At 43.6% G+C, this 25,346-nt stretch overlaps 1 protein-coding gene across 1 annotated transcript in view; it reads left to right on the top strand.

Annotated features, from left to right (window-relative positions):
- Window positions 1-2,597: 2,597 nt before the first annotated feature.
- LOC144768955 (uncharacterized) overlaps window positions 2,598-25,346 on the top strand; it is a 91,134-nt gene continuing 68,385 nt past the window's right edge. Inside the window, exons 1-2 of the mRNA XM_078652955.1 lie at window positions 2,598-2,812; window positions 6,790-6,855. Coding sequence (XP_078509081.1) covers window positions 2,747-2,812; window positions 6,790-6,855 — 132 coding nt within the window. The 5' untranslated portion in view covers window positions 2,598-2,746. The remainder of the gene's footprint in view (window positions 2,813-6,789; window positions 6,856-25,346) is intronic.

The following is a 25,346-nucleotide window of genomic DNA, read 5'->3' as shown; positions in this document are numbered from 1 at the left end:
TTTACCCATATTGTGGTTTTCTAGTTGTAATTGCGTATGCTCAGAATTTATGATTGTATATTGAATTTGTCAAATTAAATGGTGTGTACAAATTTGCATTTCTTTATTTTGGCACAGTTCAAGGTGTGGGTGATTGGCCACTCATGCATTGCTAGGTTGGCGCAGTGCGCAGAGACCAGGACCTGGAGGCACGGGTTTTACCGCACACAGATAGCTTGGTTGGGGTCTCTGGACATGCGATGGCACAGCTTGCTCAATGAGCTGCAGCGGACACTAGCTGGAGGGGACCCCTTCTTAACATTTTAGTCATCCACCTTGGTGGCAACGACCTTACGACTATGGGGCGAGGTGCACTAATACAAGCAATGAAAGCCGCGCTGGGCGAGATTAGCTAATGCAAGGGGTAATGCGAGTTATGGTGGTCAGAGATCACCCCGCGGAGGGTATGGCACAGGGCCAGGTCGGGGGAGGCCATTGAACATTCTCAGAGAAGGGTAAACACTGCCATGAGCAAATTTGAGGAGCAGAGGGGTTTTGGCTTCATAAGACATCAACTGATAGAGGCCAAAACCAAGGGGTATTTTGAGCCCGACAGGGTATACCTGTCAAAGGTGGGCATGGACTTGTTCTTGTTAGACCAGGGCGAAGCCCTGGCAACAGCGGGTTGGTGGGGAGCCCTGGATGTAATGGCTGCCACATCCAGAGCGATGGCGGAGTACAGGGTGATCCGGAGGCTGATTGGTACTAGGGGTACCCTCTTCAGGAGCACAACCGGGGTGCCCTATGCCAAACCCCAGGAGTCTTTAGGGCAGGACCTTGGATGAAAACGCCGGCTCCCTGCTAGTCCGTTCGGGTGGTTGTAAGCCTGAACAACCGGGGGGCTTGCCTTGTAACTCTCTGCCCTCAAAAAGGCGCGAGTAAGGTCATCGACTGGGGGTCCATGGTAATTTATGGGGCAAAATCCCTCAGGTAGATGGTAGCACCTGTTGGGTTGGCCAAGGTGCAGTTTGGCTCATCAGGCCGGCAGGGCAGCTTAGGTCAGTCACTGCTGCCTGCCCTTGGATCGTCCGTAGGTTAACCCACCATGTTGCCATACTTCTTGTATGTAATAAGCCTACAGCATATTGAAGTAGAATGAACTTGGAGAGCCTACAAGATTTGAATAGGTGCCGATCAGATTTTATGCTATTATTATTGTTGAATACCAAAAGTTTCTATCAATTGCTATTACATGTGACACCTTTAATGGCCGTATTTGGGATTTTATAGATTACAAGGAAACTGTATAGCATGAATTTAGAAACCAGTAAACCTACTTTTTATTCTTTTTATCGTGTGTAAAGATCTCAACCATCAATTGATATGTTTTATTATCTGTACGTCAATATTGTAATGATTTTTATTAATCAAACAATAAAGTTAACACTCTACAGCATATTGTTATGCAACAAACCTGCTTTTGTGTTATGATGTATGCAGGGCATGCTATGTTCATCATGCGTGGGAAGGGTTGCCTATATCGACACAATGAAGCACAGTACACAAATTATCTGTGTAACGCTGCCAACCTTTCAAAATCAATGGTGTTATAAGTGACTGTTAAGTAAAAAAGTTTTTTTCCGTTGGGAATGCAGTTATATCACCAATTATAATATACTCACATACACTCAACTATTTCATACAATCAACAAACTTATACCCAAGATATTGAGTTTTTTGGCAAACACTTAACAAGGAAAAAAACACATAGGATAAAATAATGTACATTTATTAATAATTAAAAACGTGTTTACAAATAACATAAAAATCAATAAAAACACAAGAAGACACCTAATGTGAAAGGTGGAGAAAAGAAAACGAGACAGCACACTTTGTCTTGTTATGTGGTTAATTCAAATAGTTCGTTGGCAACAATGGGGAGGCTTTCCCTTCCTATACCCAATAATCTGTTGGCAACTCAGAGCTATAAGTTTGTTGATTGTATGAAATAGTTGAGTGTATGTGAGTATATTATAATTTGTGATATAACTGCATTCCCAACGGAAAAAAACTTTTTTACTTAACAGTATATTGGAGCTCCATTTTCCCTTGGGTCATATAGAGCCCCTCTCTTTTTGTTAAAGAAAGTTATAAGTGACTGACATTTCCCCAGACCTATTGGCTTTTTATTTTACATTGCGCTGGCCTGAATTGTGCCTGGCTGCCTTTGTCTCAGTCCAACTGCACCTAAAGAAACAGGTAGAAAATCTTCACTGTCAATAAAGCTTGACATGTGACTGGCTGAGCTCAGCTGGGTTGCCACGGCCAGGCCTGTCAATCAATCTCTTCGTTTCCGGGTAGGCCAGGCCCCGTCTGATCCGAGGCCCCGTGTGTTGCGCAGGCTCGGCCTCCTTCTCCACTGGCTCCTGGTGTGAAATGTGTACCTCCATTCATCGTCCCTCAGCCGGTTCCCTCCCCCCTCTCGGACCTGGTTGGTCCCAGCCCCCTCTCCTCCTCCTCCTCTCCAGACTCGGGCCCCGTGGCTCGGCTCTGCCCCCTCCTCAGCGGTGGGTTCTCTGGGCACAGCCCCTGCTGTAGCTGGACACACAGGTTTATCTGAGGGCTCTCAGTCAGGAGCTGGCATCTGGCGTGGCAAGGAGGGGACGCTGACACCAGGCCGGGGAGAGTGTGGGAACGCGGAGGCAGCGGCAGAAGGACCCGCTGAGCGCCTGGAAGAAGCGCCGAAAGCAGAAGGACACTAGGCGCTATGGCAGGGGCCGCCACCCTCGGAATACTCCTACTTTTAGAGTTTTTCGCCACTGCCCCAGCTCAGGTAAGGGGAGGGGGTGTCAGCAATTTGGGGGTGCACTGCTGGGAGCCAACAGACAGATTAGAGGCCAATGGGTGTTTCAGGGTTGACCCCCAGACCAGAGTACACCCAGACGGGCTCGAGCCAGGGGGGATGCGGCCGCAGCAGGGCCCGGCGTCCTGGAGCTGGAAGCGCGACCATTAACACCCACCCCCCTCCAATAATGTATCACTGAAGGTGCAATCCAAGACAGCAGAGCTCTTTCTCCATCAGACACCCATAGAAGGGTGTAACACACCAGACGCATCACTACTGTGACCCACCAAGCACAAATGGGGCTGTCACCAGCAACACCAGAGGTACAATGCACAAGACGCACGTACCAGTTCTAAGATGCAGCAAGCACACCAGGACTGTGGCACTCTAGACACACCAAGGCTGACACACAAGGGCTTTTCCACCTGCCAATGCAGAGGTGGCATACACTGAACACACCAGGGCACACACGCACCTGGGCTGTGGCACCAGTCACAGCAGGGCAGTGACGCACGAGCCACAGCAGAAATGCAGCACGCCACAAGCAGTAACACACCAAACGTACCAGGGCTGTGGCACCACAAACAGCAGGTCAGTGACACACAATCAAGGTGGCACCCCTCAAAGCTTAGATGGGCTGTGACACCCGCAGCCTCCGCAGCGCATTGACGCGCGAAGACGTAATACGGAATAGAGCAACCGAGTCATTTAAGGGATGTGACACGCCAAGATCTAGCGTACCCCAAAACTGCTGAGGACTTAGAAGGTGCCTGTGGCCGCGTTTTGGGTGCGAGCGATGCTCCTGCCCATGACCTCTGACCTGTCCCCTCCTCGGCTTTCCTGGTACCCCTCAACTCCATAGACACCCTCAGTTGCAGCGGGGCTTTGGCACCCCAGAATGCACTCGGCGACTAGGTACTTCTAGCTTTGTCGTGGCTACTGTGACATCCCAGATTCAGGAAGGATTCTCATAGATTTCACACAGATGTGACAATTCAAAAATGAGGGATGGGTGTCACCCCCCCCACCCCCGCCCCCCTCCGCACTGGGCCCCCTCAGTATTTACGGGGCAGTGACAACACCGACTGCCAGGCTGTGATTGTGGTAACATGATCATGGCGGAGGGACCCCAATACTTAAGCATGTTTGGGTTGTGACATTCCACATACTGGCGATGTAGTGAACCCCCACCTCACCACTCATTAACTAAGGAGTTATGCGGGTACGGGACCCCGGTTTCAACTCTTATTTGGACCTGTAAACCACGTGAGGCATTTTTTTTCCCGCTGGCCCTGCTTGGAGGAATAATTTCACATATGCCCTGGCTTCACCACCGCAGATCGCTAAGAAAACACTAGTGAACAGTAGAACAAACCTGAACAGGTATTATGTTTCACAATTTAATAAGAGGGGTATTACATAAACGTTTTAAGGTTGCGGGTCACCAGTGAGACACCGAGAGCGGTGGCTCGAGTCTCCCCAGAAGCTGGTGTGTTTCACCCGAGTGTGAATTGTCACAAGATAGTGAGGCATTGCTGCTGGGCGTCTCATTTCTGTGCAGGCCATTCTGCACACAACGAGATGTTCAAAGCATAGCCGTAAGGGCGGGGGTATCTATGGAAGTTTACGGATCAGTTCCCTATCTTAAGAAGTTATGCTGCACTGTTTTGTTGTGGTGCTTTTTGGGGGTCCTTGGCCACTATGCCCCATGGCTAACGCTGGAGGCGTGGGGCTCCCGTGGCCTGCAGCTTAGGCGTTACTTGTGTATTTGTGTATTTTTTTTAACAGTCTTCGGCCATCCTGCATCCTTACTCGCTTGGCATCGGTTGTGGTGGCGGGGTTGGCGCTGCGCTTCCGGCTTTTGCCCGCCGCCAGGTGCCCCTCACATTAATGTATGTCTCGGAGAGGCGACGTCTTGCTCTGTTTGAGGGGCTGCTGTCGGCTGTTTTCATTCTGTCCCTCGGCAGGGGGTTAGGGGTCCAGCCTCCGAGGCCTGCAGTTTACGAGGCCGGTCCCCTGCTCTTCCCGGCTGCCCCTCATTATTGGATTACCCTGTGCAGGAATGTGCAGCCGGCCCAGGAATGCCCGTCCGGCTCCTGCACAAGGGGGCTTTGTTCCTGGGCTGGGGCGAGAGCAGGCCCCTCCGTGTGCACACGCAGACTTAAGAAAACACCTCAGGCGCACACAGGGCTCCTGTGTCTGCTCCTCTCTGCCACCTGGCAACCTCCGAGATGTGGGGAGTGAACGTGGGGGCGGGGACCACGTATGTGCGTCCGAATGGGTATATTCTGCATGACTAAGATACATACAACCGGTTTCACTTTGGCACTAGAAAAATTCACGTTTGTCAGGGGCACTGTACAAATATCACCCGCCTCACCCCTGGTGACAGCGGTAACTTGGGCATGGCGGGTGGGTGGTACAATGAGTGGATGAATTGATGGGTGGAGCAGTTGGAGGGAGGGGGGATGCACGATTGGATGGATGGATGAATGAATGCATGGACTGTCAAAGAGATGAATGGATGGCTCATGGATGACCGGGGAGTGCGAATGTATGGGATGGTGGGCAGACGGATGGGTGAATGAAAGAACGAATGAGTGGCAGACCGATGCAATTAATTGTGGATACGTGAATGAATGCTCCGCGAGGCAGACTGATGGATGGATGGATGGATGGATGGATGGGTGGGTGAGTGGAAGGTCAAGAAGACTTGAAAAGATGGGGAGAACCGGTGTCAGGATTGATAATGGATGGATGAGTGGATGGATGGATGGATGCATGGGTGGTTAGATGGTCAGATACATGAAAGCGGCGCATGAAAGGTCAGAAATGTGGAGTGCGGTGATTCTTTTTCAAGTCACCCTCACTTGTGCTGCTTGGATCACACTCAATCGTGTTAATGTGTACTGTGGTACCTGTGTCAGCCCACGCTACCCTCACTTCTGCTGTCACCCTCACCTGTGTCCCCCTCACTCATAACCCACCCCCCTCACTTGTGCTGTTTCTGTCCTCTTCCTCGTACTACACTGTCCTGCCATTGTCACCCCGTTTGTGAATCCCTCGTTCACGTCACCCCTATTGTGCTGGAAATGTCGCCATCACTCGTATAATACCCCCCTGCGTCACCCTACTGTCCTGTGTCTTGTCGCACTCACTCGTGCAACCGCAACGGGTGTCGCACGTTGTTGCATTCTTTGGGAACCCTTCTAAGTGCCTGGTGCCCCCTCAATTGTGTTACACCCCCTTGCGCTGCTTGTGTCATTGTCTCTCGTGAAACCGTCACATGTCACACTTCCTCGTGTTACACTCGCTTGTGCTTCTTCCTGTGTCACTCCCGACTCGTGCAAACCTCAGCCCTGCCACCCTTAGCCCTGCCACCTTCACTCCTGTATCCCCCTCACTGGTGCTTCTGTACCACCCTGACTGGCGCTCTAGTATGCTCCTGGTGCCCCTTCATCTGTGCTAGCGCGCGTGCTCCAGAGCTCCCTATCACCTGCGCGCTTCAGAGCTCCCTGTCACCTGTGCTAGCGCGCGTGCCCCAGAGCTCCTCGTCGCTTGTGCCAGCGTGCGTGCCCCAGAGCTCCTCGTCGCTTGTGCCAGCGTGCGTGCCCCAGAGCTCCTCGTCGCTTGTGCTAGCGCGCGTGCCCCAGAGCTCCCCGTCTGCTCCAGAGCTTCCAGTCACCTGTCCTAGCGCGCGTGCTCCTGAGCCCCCCTTCGCCTGTACTAGCGCGCGCGCCCCAGATCTCCTAGTCGCTGGTGATAGCGCGCGTGCTCCAGAGCTCCCCTTCGCCTGTGCTAGCGCGCCCCCCAGAGCTCCCAGTCACCTGTGCTAGCGCTCGTGCCCCAGAGCTCCCAATCACCTGTGCTAGCGCGCGCGCCCCCCAGATCTCGTCGCCTGTGCTAGCGCGCGCGCTCCAGAGCTCCCATCGGCTTTACAAGACTTTCTCTGTTCTCTCTTGCAGCAAGGACCCCGCGGCCCTCCGGGAGATGAAGGACCACCAGGAACCCCCGGCAAGGACGGCATCGACGTGAGTGAGGGTCCGGCCTGTCAGGGCGCTGGGTGGAGGGGCAAGGGGGCGGGTGGGTGTGACTAACGGGGGCGGGGTGACCCCCCCCCTGCTGCAGCGATAAAAGAACCGGTGGTGCCAGCGGCTGCTGTGGCGTAGGGGGGCGCCAGTGCTGGGCTCACAGCGAGCTTGGAGGGGACCCGCACTGCACTGCGAGCCTCTCGCCTGAGAGGACAGGATTGTATTGAAATAATTGCATTTATATAGCGCTTCCTACTCCTGAGCGTGGAGGCACTCTTTTGGCGAGTAGCACGCTACTCCGGAACCCAAACGGTATTAGTGGTGAATTAGTATAAGGGGATATTAAATTAATTTGAGCCCTAGACATGTGAGTTTGTTATTTGGATTGAAAAAAGATAGTGGAGAAGTAGAAGAGGGAAGGGTTTGCATCTATATATCACTTGCTACCCCTGATGAGGTGTTGAAGTGTTTTTCCGCTCTACCACGCTACTCCGGAACCCCAAAAGGACTAATGGGGAATTATTATAGGGAAATATGAAATTAATTTAAGCGGTGAACATGTTATTCTGTTAGTTGGATGGAAAATGATAGTGGAGGAAAAGAAGAGGGAAGGGTCTAGAAAGTGTTTTTATAAAAAAAAAATGTTGGGGCTCATAGCAGCAGGAGGATATTTGGGATAAGTAAAGGGGAGGTGGAGGGGGGAAGAGTCAGAGGGAAGGATTTGGGAAGGCTTGTCTGGGAGATCTGAACAGCAAAAGAGGTTTGAGATGATGGCGGGAGGGATAGAGGATGAAAGAGTCTAGAAAGGGTTATTTTGTGGATCAGAGGGATGTATGTCAGTACAATGCGGTCTTTTAGATCACGGTACTTAACGCTGTTATTACAACGCAAGTCGTTACAATGACTTGCGTTGGAGGGCGCGGATTTAGGAATATTATAATTTTATATTCCAACACCAGTCCACGTAACAGTAGGGAAGGTGTTGGAATATAAAATTACAATATTTCTTAACCAACAGCACCATCCAGCGCAAGTCGTAGTAACGACTTGCGTTGTAATGGCAGCGTGGTAAAGGTTGTGCGGTGTAAACACCACGTTGTAAACGACGTTTACCGGATCAGAGTAGTAGAAAGGAGTTTGGGACGAGTGAGAGAGTGCTGCAACTCTCACTCCTCCAAGGTGGCATAGGGTATTACCTGCACACACTGGGCACTGTAGCCCTCACCCTCTGATGTGGCACGCAGCACTATACTGCATATACTGGGCAGTGGGCCCTGCAAGCCTTACCTCACCGGAAGGGTTCACGTACACTGCATATATACCGCACTGAGCACTGCAAGCCTCACTCCTCTGAGGAGGAACTCAGCAGTAACCTTCTTACACACTGCATGACACGCTGCTGTCTCACTCATTGAGAGTCCGTCTCAAACTTAAGAAAGCAGTCTCGCCCGTTGGAAGTTTGACAGGCCCCAAGGGTGTGAATGGATTCCCCAATCTCAACAACAGAATATTATTAAAAACTCTCCCATTCAGGTTTCTAGGTGCTTGAACTGACTGGAGGAAGGACGCTCATGGCCTCAATTTTGTACAACACAAACTTTATTCTCAATACACTTCCGACAGCTGAATGTACAATGTACATAAAATGATGCAGTGATCGCAGTCTACTACATATTGTCTTTCCTGATTATTTCTAGTACATTTATGCATTTTATTGGTGGCTTGCCCCATCTGGACGACCATAGTCTAAGGTCCAGATCTGGTACTGTTTAGTGCAGGTGCGCGTAGAACCCTAAGTGGCAAACCGCATTTTCTAGCACACAATGTAGCAGGCTTACTAACACTTTGCACCGGTTTGACTCACAAAAGTGAAGCAGACCAGCCAAAATGGAATGGGCCTTATTTAGAAACCCATTGCGCAGCTGGTGCGTCACTTTTATTGAAGCACTGCCAGCGCAATGGGCTTCCCTATATTTACAAGGCCATGGTAGAAGAGGTGTGGCGCAGCGGCCAGGGCGTCTGACTCCGGAGCACAGGGGCTCACGGTTCGATCCCCGGCACCGGCGGCAGCTCAGCTCAGCTCAGCACCATGTGACTATGGGCAATAGCACGCTTAATCTTCCCAACGGCCCCCAGCGCCTTGACACCCTTGGGTAATTATTCGCGCTCTACAAATACTGGATATATTATTAATTATTATTATTATTATTATGTAAAGTCACCCTGCGTGACTTTTCATAACCTTGTAAAGATGTTTCCTTTTCACGCATATCCCTGCATGAAAGGGGCGCGTTCAATGAGTGTTGCTGTGGGTGTTCCGACGCAACATACAAGGAATATGACGGATTCCCAGATTTACAACCTTTTTGTAAACCTGGGAAAGCGTCAGAATCCTACACCTCCCTAGGTGTAAGGAGGTACAACAAGGAGAAATACTTTTATTTCTCCTCATTTTTTCCTCCCTCATTCTGCAGCAAGCATAGGAAGAGAAAAATGCCTTTAATTATTGTTTTTGTGCAGGAAGGTGTCCCTTCCTGCTGAAAAACAACCATCCCCTGAGCACAGGCACCCTTGCAAAATGACGCGAGGGTGTTTGCGCTGGCGCACAGCTGCTGTTTGTACTCCAGCTCAGGGGAGAAGGACAGGAATGTGCTGCATCTTGTAGATACAGCGCTTTCCTGCCCTTTTATTTTGACGCACGGCAGCACAGCAGGAAGGCTGGCTGCTCTGCCATGCATCAAAATATTGTAAATAAGGCCCGTAATTTGAATTTACTTTCCAGCGCAAAACGTATTTTGCCCTTGTATGTTGCCTGAAAGTCATGCAAAGCAGTGCTTTGTGCTGGTTTGCATTACTTTGCGTCAAGGGGTGTTCCATGGGTGTTACGTGGGCGTTCCAGAGAAACCACCCATGGTTTATGTCGCAAAACCATATCTACTAACAATAGCGGATGGGGTTTTGCATGAGATATAATGCCTGTTTGAGGCAGGCGTAAAAAGGAGGAACGTTTTTATTTCTCCAAACTTTTCCATCTTTGTATGCAGGATGAGTTACTGTACAGCACACATCTGAAGTTGGAAGAGTTTTCAAGTTTGTCCAGGCATAGTGCTTTGTACTGGAACGGTAGCCTTCCAATACAAATCTTATGCTAGACATGATGCAGACACCATTGCATTATAGTGCAGAGGTGTGTGCATCGTGCTAGGCAGCCTGATTGTACCCCATTGTGAGGAAGAGAGCAGGACGGTGCCATATCTTAGTAGATACCTCGCTTTCCTTTTCTCTCCCTTTCACGCAACACAGCGCAGCAACTGTGGGTGCTGCACTGTATAATGTGACAACTTTGTAATCTGGGCCAATGTATTTTGTGCGGGAAAGTTGACGCAATTGCACCGCAAAATGGGTTTGCGGCGCAGAGCCCCATACCCCATATTATCCATTTAAAGAGGATGTAAAGGTGCAAAAAAGTGCAGTTATAGGTTCCCCCACTAAGCCAGAGTAACTAAAATAGCCCGGTCTGCCTTTTCATCAAATGGTAGCGCCAAATAAAATCAGACTCAAATAATGGACAAGTGGAATATCACATTATTTTTGTATGCTTATAATTTCCAATACATCTCTTCATTTTACACAGTTTACCCTTGGGCAGTTGTCTTTGCGTTGACATTTGTACTGTGGAGGTTATATATTGAGTACAGAATTCACTCAAGGAAGCGCCTACTTGTGTCTGCAGCACAATGCTTAAGTTCACATATACACTTCGGCCCAGATTTACTATGATTTTGCATCGAGGTTGCATTACTTTTGTGACGCAGCTCAATGCAAATAATTTTTGGCATTTACTAATTTATTTATTTATTTATTTATTTATGAGTCTTGTAGAGCGCATGGCTACCCCCAACGGGGGTGTCCCGGCGCTGTGGACGGCAACGGCAAAAACCAGGAGTTTAGTAGCTGGAAAACAGCCATGTCTTGAGTTTACCTCTGAACTGAGATTCCAGCTCAATCAATCGAATACTCAATGGGAGTGAGTTCCATAGATTAGATGACACCACCGCAAAGGCTCTACCTCCTTTTCTGGAACGGAGGAAGCGGGGGGGGGGGTCGCAGAAGGCGGAGGTGGTTGGACCTAAGTGAACTTGATGAGTGTACTAACTTCAGCCTATTTCTTAAGCATGCAGGGCCTTTCCCGTTCAAGGCCCTGAAAGTAAGGACCCGGGCCTTAAACTGAATGCGGGCGGATATCGGAAGCCAGTGAAGATTTTTTAAGTGGGGGGAGATGGAGTGGCAGTAAGGCACTTTAAAAATCAGCCTGGCTACAGCATTCTGCACAATCTGCAGCCAGTGTAGGAGGTAGGCTGGGGCGCCGACATAAAGGGCGTTAGAGTAGTCCAGGTGGGAGGTAATGAGGGCATGAATGATCGTTTTGTAGAGAGTCCATTGGCAGGTATGGCGCGATTTTTCTTATCATACGCAGCTTGGCCAAACAGGCAGAGGTCACTTTGTGGATTTGGATTGTATAAGCCAACTCATTATCAATTTGGACGCCAAAGTTACGTGCCACTTGCACCGGAGAAGGAGGGGGATTCAGCTCGTGAGGCCACCACATCGTCGATGGTAAAGGGGATTTTTGGTTAAAAAATAAAACCTCGGTTTTGTCAGTGTTTAATTTCAAGGTATTCAGTGTCATCCAAGAAACGATTTCGGAGAGGCAGGTTTTAAAGTTCACGAGTGTATTGTCAGAGTGGTCTCTGAAGGTGAAAATAAGCTGAGTATCATCAGCATATGAGACCACTCTGACTCCGTGAGCCTCTATTACATCTGCTAAGGGAGACAAATAGACATTGAAAAAGAGGGGGCTGAGTGCCGACCCCTGGCATGCAAATCCACTTTGCATGGCTTTGTGTGGGTTAATAAATGCAAAGTAATGCAGGGCATATTGCTGTCTTGCATTACTTTGCATGGCATTACATAGGAGGAGCATGGGCTTTCCCGTGCATCCACCAATGTATTTTGACGCAAACCTAAATATACAGACTTGTACATTTTGGTTTGAGCCAAAATGTTGTGCCTACCCAATAGAGGCGTAACAGGAAGAAATTTCATTATTTTTGCATGGAACTCATCTTGGTTTCGTTTTATGAGCCCATAAAAATAGCAGTACACATACACTCAATTTTGGCAAAAACTAAAATACTGTTAATTTCACCTGCCATTCATTAGGTATGCACCATATTGGAGTTGTAAATGTATATATTCCAACCCAAATTAATCTTATTTTCATCCTGGGGACACAGAGATGGCACTCAACATACACTTCATATTAGCAAACTTGTGTATACAATTTATTGCATGTTACTTCAAAGTACATTTCTGTGACTTAACATATTCACATGAGAATCTCTAAATGGTATTAGACACACATTATCTTGCAGCTCAACTATCTATTTTAAGATATCAACGTAGGAATCGCTGGATAATATTGGACATATACCATATTGTAGTTGTGAGGTGATGGCAGGGAAATGTTTGACAATGCAATTTCTCTCACACACGAGCACCTACATTTATCAATTTATCATTGTTATATATCATGATTACATTAGACATGTACACCATCTATGTAAAGCTCTTCTGTAGCCCCTATTAAAGCAAACACGTATTTGAAAGATATACAATAATTGTACACATCAATCTAATTCTGGAACTCATTTTTTGAAGTTATGCTAATACCAACTGGTGCCATTTTACAATGGGCAATCACTCAATCACAAAACCACTCACAATGAAAATCATGTTAAATTTTCCATCACTATACTTTATATATAGCTTGACATCAATCTAAATCAATGATTTGATGTAAGTCATTTTATGGTCCAAGAAAGTTCTACTCCAGTAAATAATAATATTCATAAGCCACACTGTCTTTCTTGTCCAGTGCTCTCAAGTGACAATTCCTTTTCATGTCTGTGTGTTTTAGATGTAATTCTTTATCAACTCTTTTCGTGTTACTTTTGATTTGTTCAATCCCCTGCAATCTAAATTCAATCCTACTGGTATGATGTTACCCATAGTGTAAAACCAAGGAGTATCTAGTGTTGTTATTCCTAACAGCTCTAAAATGGTACTGTACACACATATTTTGTTGTCTAGTAGTGCTTCTCACATAGATCAAATATAATTTTCAAATAAATATGTAATCCACAAATTTAGTAATCTAGTTAATGAATTTGATTGCTCTTCCATTTCACTTTCACAGACATTACAACCATTACATCGGAAAGATGTATTTAGGGGTAATCAATTTTTCACTACTTCCCACTGACCGAGATAAATAAAGGGTACTAGTCATATTTCTAATCGTGGTCCCTCTACAATTAGCAATTATTGTTCACAGTATTATTTCATTTTTAAGGCCTGGAACTTCTGAAAGAAATGACCAGTGTTTATTACGCACGTTATAAATGTGATTGGTGAACACATTATATTTACTTATAAATATCAAATTATCTTTGTTTTTGTGTGTTTAGATCCTGATAAGCTGCCACTTCTGTTCAGCCGTTTAACACCATGTCCAGCTCTGTTTAGTATCTCTTCATTATATACTCTAATTTGAAACTGCATCTTAAGAGATGCTATGTTTGCCTCAAAGATATGTTCTTCTCTGCAATTTCTCTGTGCTCCCACTATGTGGTATATTCTTTATTTCTCATAGTGGGTTGGCAACACTAATACAGAGAATACTATTGCTGGCTGAAGTTTTTTGGTATATCTAGATTTGTATTCTGTCTTCAAAAATGTATTGTTCTAGATCTGTTGATTCTATTTTTCTTTTACCACAGCTCATCATTAGGGATATATTATGTGGGTGAACGTTCATATAGTTGTGGAAATAAAGCATTTGATCAGATGTATCTACATCCTTATTAGATGGCCATGTTAGAATGATGAAACACACAAAAAGTGATGAGAGGAATGCTTGCAATGTGTCTACCCACTGGCAATCGTTCTGGGTAGCATTCAAACCCATCATTCTTTTGCCTAGCATGCCACCTCAATTTAGACCCAGTCATATGCAAATCCGTCTTGACCCTGCTCCAATAGGAACAGTCGAGCCCAAACTGCCGGGTCAAGTCCTCCTTGAAACAGAACACAAGCAACCCACGACCAGGATTGCCCATAAACGTTGTGTGGAATGCGACCCTGGGCGATTGCCAGTGACTAAGATTAATTCTCCTAATCCTTCTGTCACCTTGTTGTTTTTGCATTAGACACCCTAAGTGTGATGGGCATGCCACCCGTGGATCTGGTGCTCACTGTGCCACTGGACTTATACCTTACTGATAAAAACTATGTATGTTGATACCGATCTGGGGATGCTTATGTTCCCAGGTGGAGGGGACCTGGCGTGGCAGTTCGAGCTGGACTGTTCTTATTGGAGCAGGATCAAGACTGATTTGCATACAGCGGGTCTTTGTCTAGAATGCAACAGTGGGTTAAAACGATGATCTGGAATATGGCCAGAGTTATTGGCAGTGGCTGAGATTAATTCAAGCATTCCTTCCATCACCTTGTTGTTTTTGAATATTAGAATGATCTCATCAATGAATCAATCCCAAAAGAAAATGTAGTCAATCATTGATAAGACTCAAGATTGCCACCTCCTAAACCACCACATAAAAAGGTTAGCTTAGGAAGAGTCAAACCTTGAACCCATGCTAGTTCCCTGTATCTGGTGGTGCCAATAACTATGGTGCAAGAAAAAACCTTACTAGAGAAGAGTATCATGTGACATTAGTTTGTGATACACATATAAAGACTAGAAACAGATAATAGGCCCACATGGTGAAACGTGTACTTGTTTATGTTCTTTAAGTAAGTTATATGTGCTCAGGTATCTCATGTGGAAGTAGTTGTATTCCAAATCAGTAATTAGTCCATTCTCTTTCCAATCTAATTAGTAATACGAGTTTTGTGTCCCATTGCAACATATGACAGTTTTTTTTAACAATCTGTATCATCTAGTTGTCTCTCGATACCATGTCATAATCCATTCTATCCATTATTATCATATTATCAAACTTTCAGGCTTCCCATATATAGCTGTAGTCTTTTCTCCACTCAAATTTAGCAATGCTGTTCCTTCCTTGCATGTTAAAATCCTTCTTTTATAGTGGTTCATAGCTTTCCGCCAGCTTGTAAAATTCTTCTTTAACTGTTTTTTGAAAAACAATCAATATTATTCTCATGTGAACCTGGTGACATAAAGTTTGAGGGAGGCTTCCCCCCACTGTCACAACTCAATTTCTTAACTATTTCCAAGTCAGACAAAACTGAATCAACATTTATGACTGACTCATATGTGTCTTAAGATAATATTGATTGTGTATCACGGTATCTGCTATGATGTAATAAGAGTAGCTTTGGAATGGAAAGGAATGGTTCATTTTTTTATTTGTGCCAATCTATTTTTCATCTCTAGCTCTCTAATAAACCTATGTAGAGCAACATGTATATGAGATGACCAGAAGACTACTTACTCCTAGCTTACTACTTTTATTTAATTTTCATTCAGAGTTGTATTAGACTAAATTACATCAAGCTTCTCTGTTTCTTGATTTAACCCCTGTTTTTTCTTTGACATCATCAACATTGTCATCAATACCGCTAATGTTTGGAGCAAGGCTCATGCATTCTGCTTCTTTTTCACCTGATTTCATGTCTGAACCTGAGGTTTCCCAGATTTCTTTTGTTTTTGAAGAACATTTGATAAGATTGTATGACTTTCTTAACAATTAAAACATTTATTTCTGTTGCCCCTTTAACGTCCATGTCCTTTATTTTCCTTTCTAAATTTTCAATGCTTGCGTAAAATTTACCAACTTTTTGTTAGCGTGTTTTAATAAGATCTTTATCATTGTGTAGAAAGTAGTATGCACGTTTTCCTCCCGTTTTGTTAGATCTATATCAAAATCATCCAAGGTTGGAAAAGTCAATATTCTAAGACCTTATGGCACCCTTTTGATTTCTAAGTATGTTTTTTGTACCGCAGTCCTCGCCCTGCAGGAGGACCCGCCCTCCTCATGGCGCCCTAACTGTGCTCCCTCCACCTGAGGCTTCAGACACTGAAAACACCCAAACCCGACAGACCTTGCAATTGAGTGCCCCTGACTGAAAGAACCCTAATATAATTTATACTGATGCCCCAAATAGCTGAAGCATTGCAGAGCCCTACGTTCAATCAAACCTAGGACTCCTATCAATGACAGCAGTCAAACCCACCTTTTCAATGAAAGTAGGGGAGTCCCAAACGTGGACCTGCAGCTCACTATAGTTGATACAAAAGGGGGCGGTGATGGACGGAGCATCTGAACCAATCAAACACTCACACCCAGTCAAAAGATCTGGGTTTAATCCATCACAGTTCTTTAGCCCACTCTGCCACCCCAGTTCAGACATGGCCATATGCAAATCAGTCTGACCCCGTGCCTCATGAGAACAGTCCCCTTTTGTACCACTATAGTTGATAGGCCTGGTTTTAGATAGAGGAGTGATACCTATAGTTGTTCAGAAACGAAGTAGGTTTGTGTCTTTTTTCAGTTGCCTGCCATTTTGTCCTTCTGCACTCTTTAGAGGTAGGTTTGTGTGTAAACGTGAGGCTGGACAGGAGTTCATGAATTAAGTCAACTTTGAGTATAATTGTCAGCGAGAACTCCGTTCAACCAACCCCTGTACTCTTCAATAGTCTATTTGGATGCAGAAAGGTTCTCATATCCTAAGATCCTCCTCGCACATCTGGGACCGGTGAGTCCATTCAGATGGATAAAGATGCCCCCACTTCAGGAAAAGGCAGGAAATCTACACTGGTTCCAAATAGAGTGCATTTTATTATATAATCCACACATCAAACTCCCTTATTTATGAGAGCCATGTCAGCCATATTGACGTACAGTGAACTACCCAGGATTGCACAGTGCGATAAAGTGAAGTGAGGGGGGTTTAAATCTAGGTATTCTGGTACCAAATTACTTAACTTTGCCTCTAGATGAAATCCCATGCCCATCTACCTTATGAACATCAAAGACAATACATGGACTTGGAGTGATGGAAATCCACAGAGTAATAGGTACAAATGGTGATTCGTTTTTTTGCCATTTGTAAGTGATTCCCAGTTGATAGTCCTGTTCCTGTACATTGGAATTCAAGAATGGCAAATTCTCTGTATTTCTCCGAAGACGTTTCCACATTTTAGCCATAAAAGTTTATCTAGCATGAGTACTTTTCATTTTTTGCCTTATCAGCGGTCTTTTCCTGCTATTTGAAAAACAAAGAAATGTGATGGAGTGCAGTTATTTATTTTTAATCAGCAAAACTGAATTCTGGAAAGAAAAGCTGAAAACACATTTCACTTGTTTGAATCTTAAACTCGAATATTGAGAGTTCTTTGTATTTGGCAAAAAAGTGAACAAAACAGCATCACCATAGACCAACTCACAATCTAGCACTTGGGTTCTCATGTCTCCTGTCTGTGATGCATAACATCATGTTTGGCAGCATTTTAATTGGTGTTCAAACCTCCAACAGTCACCCACCCCAGGGACGCTAAGACAAGTGATTGTTGCTGTCCCGGAGGCTGTACCCTTTGCCAGGGATGGAGAAGTATTCTGGTACAACAATACTGAGATTCAAATCCCACTTACTTCACTTTATTGCACTGCAAAGCCTCAGCATGTGCATTCCAAAGACACCTCCTCACTAGTGCCCCAAGATCTAGTCAAACGTATGGCATCAAAAAAGGAATGTAAGTACAGAAACAGGAAAAGTAAAGCACTGGACTTAATGGTATGATCCCACCTCAATAGATGCATCATGACCACCCTCCTTCGGCTTGCTCGTGTAGTAGGAAGACAGACCTGTCGCAGTTGGAGACAGGTAGCACATCACAGTCCTCTGGTGCAGCTCTCGAAGTGCATTAAAGTGGGCTTTAAGGTACATTTAATTATGAACTCTATTAGAAACATAGGGTGCGATTTCCACACTGCTACTACTTACTTACTATAAAATACAATTCACCACCTAATCTGTCTTTTCTATGGGGAGATCTCTACTCATGTAAGTTTACTGCTTAGTAGTAAATGTGGGTGGAACGAGGGAGAGTGTCTAGAAATATGGGACTATTTGCTACAAAGTAAGAGTGGTTTAGAGAGGGGTAAGGACAGATATAAGGAAAGATATGCTAATACAAGCACACACACACAAAAGAATAAGACCATGTGTCACCACAGACTACACTTCTAAAGTTATTACAGCCCAAAAGGCCATAAAACTGTTGTTAATCTTCTCCAGCCCATCCATGGAGTGAGTCTAGCACCACACATAGACACCCGCAGGTACTACCAGATACCCCCATACAAAATAAGCATTGGCAAACCAATATGTCTGGGACTGGTCACCATCCTTTTGGCGACTCTTGTTTTGTTTTGTCATGGCCTTTGCAAAACCCTTATGTTTGGGAAGCTGTTGGGCATTTGTCAATTCAAAAAAACATTGTCCAAAGGCAAAAATGTTTTTTTAGTCTAAAAAAAGCACACATTACTATAGTATTCCCTAGCACTGAAATAAACTGCTTTGTGTGTGGGGGTGCTCCTTGTGAAAGAGTACCAATCCTTAGCACACAGTGAAGCAGTGGCCTAAGTGGGGTGACGAATTGCCATTTGATACATGCTCAAGCCGGGTGGAGAAAAATATATGAATGACACAACCACAGACAAATGGATGAAGCGAGGCTGAAAATCCCTATAAGTAACTATGCCATACACATAATTTGACTAAAATCAAAAGTTCTTGGCTAACAGAGTCCTAAAAAAGCTATTTGTTATGCCATTGGCTGCCATCCTCTTGCATTTGAGACAGACAGACAGAAAGAAACAACGAGGAAGGAAAGAAGAAAGGAAAAATAGACAAAAGGAAGGAAATACAAAAGATAGAAGGAAGACGAGGGAATGAAAGAAGGAAGGCTAGAAACTAAGAATTAAAGAAACAAGGCAAGAAAGAAACAAGGAAGGAAAGAAAGAAAGCAAGAAAAAAGGAAGGTGAGAAAGAAGGAAGACAATAAATAAATAAATAAAGGAAGGCAAGAAAGAAGGAATAAAAAGGGAAGGCAAGAAAGAATGAAAAAAGCAATGAAAGCAAGAAAGAAGAAAAAAGGAATTAAATAAGGAAATATAGAAAGACCGAAAATAGAAAAAGAAAAAAGAAAGAGAGAAAAAGAAAGAAAAAAAGAAGGAGAGAAAGACAGAAGGCAAAACAGAAGCAATGAAAGAAGGAAAGCAAGAAAGACGTAAAGAAGAAATTAAATTAAGAAAGGAGGAATGAACGAAAAAAAGAAAATGAAAGAAAGAAAGAAGAAATTAAAGAAAAAAGTAATGAAAGAAAACAGAAACCAAGAAAGAAGCAAAAAAGGAATGAAAGTAAATTAGAAAAAAGGAAGCAAAAAAGAACGAAGGAATGAAAGAAAAAAGAAACCAAGAAAGAAGGGAAGAAGGAATGAATTAAAAGAAAAAGGCAAGCAAGAAAAAAGGAATGATAGAATAAAAGAAAGACGAACAGAAAAAGAGCGAAGAACAAAGAAAGAAGGAAAGAAAGAAGAATGAAGGAAAAAGGAAAGAAGGAATAAAAGGAAAGAAAGCTCGAATTGAAAGAAAAAAGGAACAAAAGAAGGAAACAGGAAAGAATAAAGGAAACAAAGAAAGAAGGCAAGAAAGACATAATAAAAAAAGTGTTACAAACACAACGATAAAGGCTTTCTTCCTCAACAAACTTTATTAAAGAACCATTGGTGAAATTGAGTCCAGAATAAACGTGTTCTGAAGAATTGTTCACTTATGAATTCAAATGTATAATCTTGAAGCTTTTAATAATGTAATAAAGGACAGTTTCAAATGGAGGCAATCTGCTATGCTGTGAAATTTCTTTTGGAGTGTCCTTTGTTTATCTGAGAAAGTTAGATAAAAAAGGGCTTTCTGATAAGGAATTTATAACAGCATTGGCATGAAACAGGAACTGATAAACCAGGGAAAAGTTCACATCTGGTATAAAGCACAGTGCTTTCATATCAGACTCAAAATGCAAAGGCAACATCAAAGTAATAAATTAAAAACAAAAACATTAGCTCAAAAAGGAACTAACTAGCTTGTGTTGAGATGTGCTTCTTGTAACAGAGCAAAATGCAGTCACTCAAAGTGAAGATATCAAGTGGCTTCAGTTGGCTGAACCCGTGCCCTATGCTGTATGCTGTAGTGGGCATAAGCAAAATGTACATGACACACCAACAGACCAATTGATAAAGAAAGCTGCCCGAAAGCCCCTTTAAATAAGTATATTGTACAAATGTAAAACAAAATCAAAACATCATGGCTAACACCAGACCTAATAGTGGAGGCAGGGACTTAAAGTTTCAAAGTATATTTTTTTCAGTTAATACAAACCATAATATCTTACAACAATGGATCATTAAAAATATGTGAAAATACTGAATAAAAAATGCTTTTTTTAAACATTTTTGCACAATTTCAAATACATATAAAATACTGATACTGGCATATTGGGAGGATTATATTCATCTAGACTTTTATAATCGTTTTATCAATTCGTAAAAATCCATTCTAGTACATAATACGATGCAGTCATATTCATGCAGGTTGCCTTTAGTCTTGATGGAAATAAAATGATACGCTACCCGCCCCTTTCCTCCCGTTCTAAAATGCGATCACATAGTGTCTATTTAGGATACATGTGGATATTAGATTGTCACTCCATAGTAAAACAAACTTTCCAAGTTATCTATGTCTACAGCCAGTTGCAAGCTATAATGTTCAAACTTACTGACACACAGTATTTCTGAAGATGCTGACATTACACAATGTTCATCAATCCCTTTGCAATCAATAGCCGTTCCGCGTTAAGGTAACATTTCTGAAGATGCAGTTATTACATAATGGTCATCAATCAGGCAGGGACAAAAATAACACTCCATAGAAAATCATGTTAAATAAATGAAAATATTTTGCCTTTTAATAGGTGTGTGTGTGTGTGCATGTATGTATGTATATGTGTATATATATATATGTGGCGATGGGCTCGTGTTTCTCCCCCAGTTACTCATGTTTACATGTGGGCTGGTGGGAGGAACACGAGCTCAGGACCACACACCGTCGCTGGCTACCCTATATTGCGCATTATTGGCGCTTTATAGATGATGTCTGTATAATCTGGAAGGGATCATCAGTGGAGGCGGAAGCATTTGTTACTGAACTCAATGCTAATGTTTTCAATCTTAAGTTCACCTCCACTGTCACCACTGATGCAGCAGAATTCTTAGATGTTAACATTTTCATCAAGGATAATAAAATTGAAACCTGACTGCACAGAAAGGCCACCGCGGGCAATTCTATTTTACACACCCGTAGTTTCCATTTGCCCACACAATCCGCAGTATCCCCTATGGGGAGTTCATACGTATTTGCAGAATATGTAGTGACAAGGACTCTCTCGACAAGTGTCTAAATGAATCTAAACAGCGATTCATAAATAGAGGCTATTCTGAATATATTCTGGAGAAAGCCCTTCATGAAGCATGTACATTTGAGCGTAAAACACTGCTTACACCCAAGGCTCAAAACATTTCTACCGCAGAGTGCAATGTACGTCTGATTACCAACTACAGCACTCAAGAGCGCAAAATCAGGCGCATTATTGCTTCCGAATGGCCTATCATCCTAACTGATGTTATTCTTGGGCCACTACTTCCCAGCATCCCTAACATCACATTCAGAAGGGCTCCTACTATGCGTGATGCCCTTGACAGGCCCATGCCTGAAGGTCCGCCCAAAAAAAGCCTGACAACTAAAACTGGCTTTTTTTGATGTACATCTTGTCGAGCCTGTACTTTTGCCAAGAATAGCACACATTATGTCACTGCATTCAGTTCCACACCCATTCCTATTCGAGAACACCTAACATGCAGATCTGAATATGTCGTGTACAAACTTAAATGTACGTGTAATCTGGAGTACATCGGAAGTACTAAACTTCCGGTGCACCAACGAATTTTGCAGCACATTCGTGCCATTGTCAACAGCGACAACAGTTATCCTGTCGCTAGACATTTTCGTGCAATACACGACAAAAAACTCAAGGATCTCGAATACACAGTTCTGTGCTCGGTACCCCAACCCGGCCGGGGGGGGTGATCGAATGAAGCTTCTTCGACAAAGGGAATCACATTTGATTCTAGCCTTAGATACTAAGGCTCCCAATGGACTGAATCTCACTGAAGACTTGAGCAATTTCTTATGAACTGTTGATATCTTACCATTATTTTGTTCTCCATGAATTTCTGTCATGTGATTTAGATTTTCACTCCGCGGTTGGCCGCCTGATGGCTCTCATGTGTATATATATTTATATACTTTTGTCTGGTGTATACTTTACTGAATTCCAAATTATTTCTTGGCTTATTAACTATGTTACACCAGCTCAATGGTGTACAAGATTTGAATGATTTCTTTTGCTGTCATCTCTATTTTTGTCGGCTGTGACTCTTTTACATTTTCTTTTTGTTTATTTTTATTTTTTTCCATATAATTTTGCTATTCTTTTTGCTTTCTCTTATTATTTTCTATTATTGGTTGTCAACCGACAGGCAGCGTGAAGGCGCAGAGAGGTTGGTGTGTGCAAGCTGCAAAATAGCAGCGCTGTGTAAAGAAAACAATTTCCTACCCACTGGGGTCTTTAAACTTTATATAATGTGCACTACATTCGTGCAGCTCACTGGAGCTTAATTCACGGCACTACGACTACCATCAGGCTGTGCGAGAGCCAACGCCCACTGAGGCAGGTAGTATTGATTTAAAAGAAGCCAATTGCAGCATGCAGTGTTTAACTGAGCCTCTGATGAAATGCCAGGAAGGCATGAAACGCGTCAGGCTGGATTGTGTTTGGACTTTGTTCCTTTCCTGCGCTGTCTAAACTTGCACATTAAATGAAGAAAAACCTCTCTGCTTGTGGCTCTTCTGAATGGGAGAACTCTTGTGTGTATAATATATATATATATATATATATATATATATATATATATATATATATATATATATATATTTGTGCACAGTCACTCTTCCTTCGTAGGGGCAATTTAGATTCAAGGTGTTTTATTTGGTACCACGAAAATAGCGCGTTTACCTGAACAGGTCTTGATCTATCTATCTATCTATCTATCTATCTATCTATCTATCTATCTATCTATCTATCTATCTATCTATCTATCTATCTATCTATATATATATATATATATATATATATATATATATATATATATATATGTGGGTAGCACCACTGTGGAACTAAAAAACAGGATTTTACAACATATGAGGACAACAATCCATAAAGATCGATCTAATGCCATATCGAAACATATGGAGCAATTTCATCAAGGAGATTGGCAGAAAATGAAATTTTACGGTATTCAAACAATCCCGAAAGGAGATCGGGGTGTTGACCGGGAGAGGAAATTGAGACAAACAGAATCAAGATTCATCCTAAACTTGAGAACGCTGCATCCCTATGGTCTGAATCAATCAGAAGAATTATACGTTCATTTGTAATGTATGATGGGAAGAATCTGAAGGAGAGTCGAAACGAAGCAAAGGGGATACTTAATAACAACATATAAAAAAAGACAAAATGTATAAGAAAATGTGCACGGAACAATAAAGTTATGCAAAAGGAGCTAAATCATCTCTAATTGGAGATGGGACAAAATGAAAGACGCACAATGGCAAAAGACAGAGTAAAAAGGAGCAGAAAAAATTACCAGCCATGGGGAATAAGCCTATTGGAAGGCGGAAAAAGCAAGTAACACAAAAGTACAAACTAGCCATAATACACTCGTAAGTAAGAAAGATATTATAAGTGTAACAATCAAAGGATTGATAATTATGCGTAAGGAGTAAACAATTCACGAGAAAACATGGCGAAAGAATTTCAAATCAACAATTTGAAAATCATGGCAGAACAATGTTCATGGAATAATAAAGTTTTTTGAAACAAGTGATGACAGCCCATTTAAAGATGTTCAAGAAAGCGGGCACATTGAACAATTTGGGAAAATAAATAAATCCCTGGTTAACGTGAATTAGGCCTATTGGAAGGCGGAGGAACGTAACTTTGCACAAATACTGCTTGTGACAATGAACTACGAGTACCATAATCCTTGTTAGCGGTATCATGTGACAGGAAATGGTCACGAACTGTGAGAAAAACATTTAAAAATATGTTGGGCGGTACAGCCCGTTGATCTTGAGCAAGGTGAAGAGATACCGAAATGCGTAGATCAAACGCGCTGTCAGCCCCTGTATGAAGCAATACAAATAAAGCAGATTTTGGAAGAAAACTGTCTTGGGTGTGCGACCCAGTTTTTCCCTTTCCGGGGGAAGAGTTGTTGAATATATATATATATATTTGGTTTAATATTAAAAGGTATAGTAAATTGTCACCTGCAAGTGATGGCAGCTCCCCCATGACCCCCGAGAGCCCTTCTTTCCGTACCGATATAGGACAATTGTTTTGTTTTTTTTTGTCCTCATTTGCTTCTTTAGAGAGAAATAAAACTCTCTTCCTCTTGCACCTTTGGATGGAGTGTCCTAACCCCATGTGCTGGAAACAGGAAGGAAGATTTAGAGATCACACTCTGTTCCGCCCTGGGATTTATCCTCTGTCTTCCATATTTTGCCTTTTGTCTCTATCCACCCACTCCCAACCAGGAGGGAAGACAAAATACCAGTTGAGGCAGAGAAGGCTTAATCATTGGACCCCTATATTATTTGCTAGCACTTATTTATCACACCATTCAAGCATCGGGAGCCAAAAATAATGATTTCTAAAACCCAACGTATCTCGGAAGTCTGTGTGCTTAAAAGAGCGCATCCAGTTATCAAAGCTAGGGGGAGCTACGGCCACCCATTGTTTGCAAATCTCCCCACGCGCCAGTAGTACACAATAAAAGATCAGCCTGGCCTGATTTTTTTTAAATCTTAGCCAATGATTCGAGATGGCCAAAAATAACAAGCATAGTGCTTATCTCAATGGTAATCTCCAAAAATTCAGACAAAACCCTACTCACGTCTCTCCAGAAAGTCTGGCTTTCTGGACAAGCCACACACCTATGGACATCGTCCTCTTTCATACTACCGCACTTCGGGCAGGCAACTTCACCTCCTCTCCCAAATTTTGATAATCTCTGGGGGATCCAGTATGCTCTGTGGATGGAAAAAAGGTGATGGTAATTAGACAGCTTATGAAGGGGAAGGCTCCTGGGCCCGACGGCCTGCCTCAAGAAGTCTACAAGGCCTTGGGTGACACACTAACTCCCATTTTAGTGAGGATCTTCAACGACCTGTTTATCAGAGGGTCCGGTATGCCTCTTGGAAGGATGC

This window comes from Lissotriton helveticus, chromosome 7 (genome assembly GCF_964261635.1).
Source record: "Lissotriton helveticus chromosome 7, aLisHel1.1, whole genome shotgun sequence".
NCBI classification, from domain to species: domain Eukaryota; kingdom Metazoa; phylum Chordata; class Amphibia; order Caudata; family Salamandridae; genus Lissotriton; species Lissotriton helveticus.
This window is presented reverse-complemented; position numbering and strand designations above follow the sequence as displayed.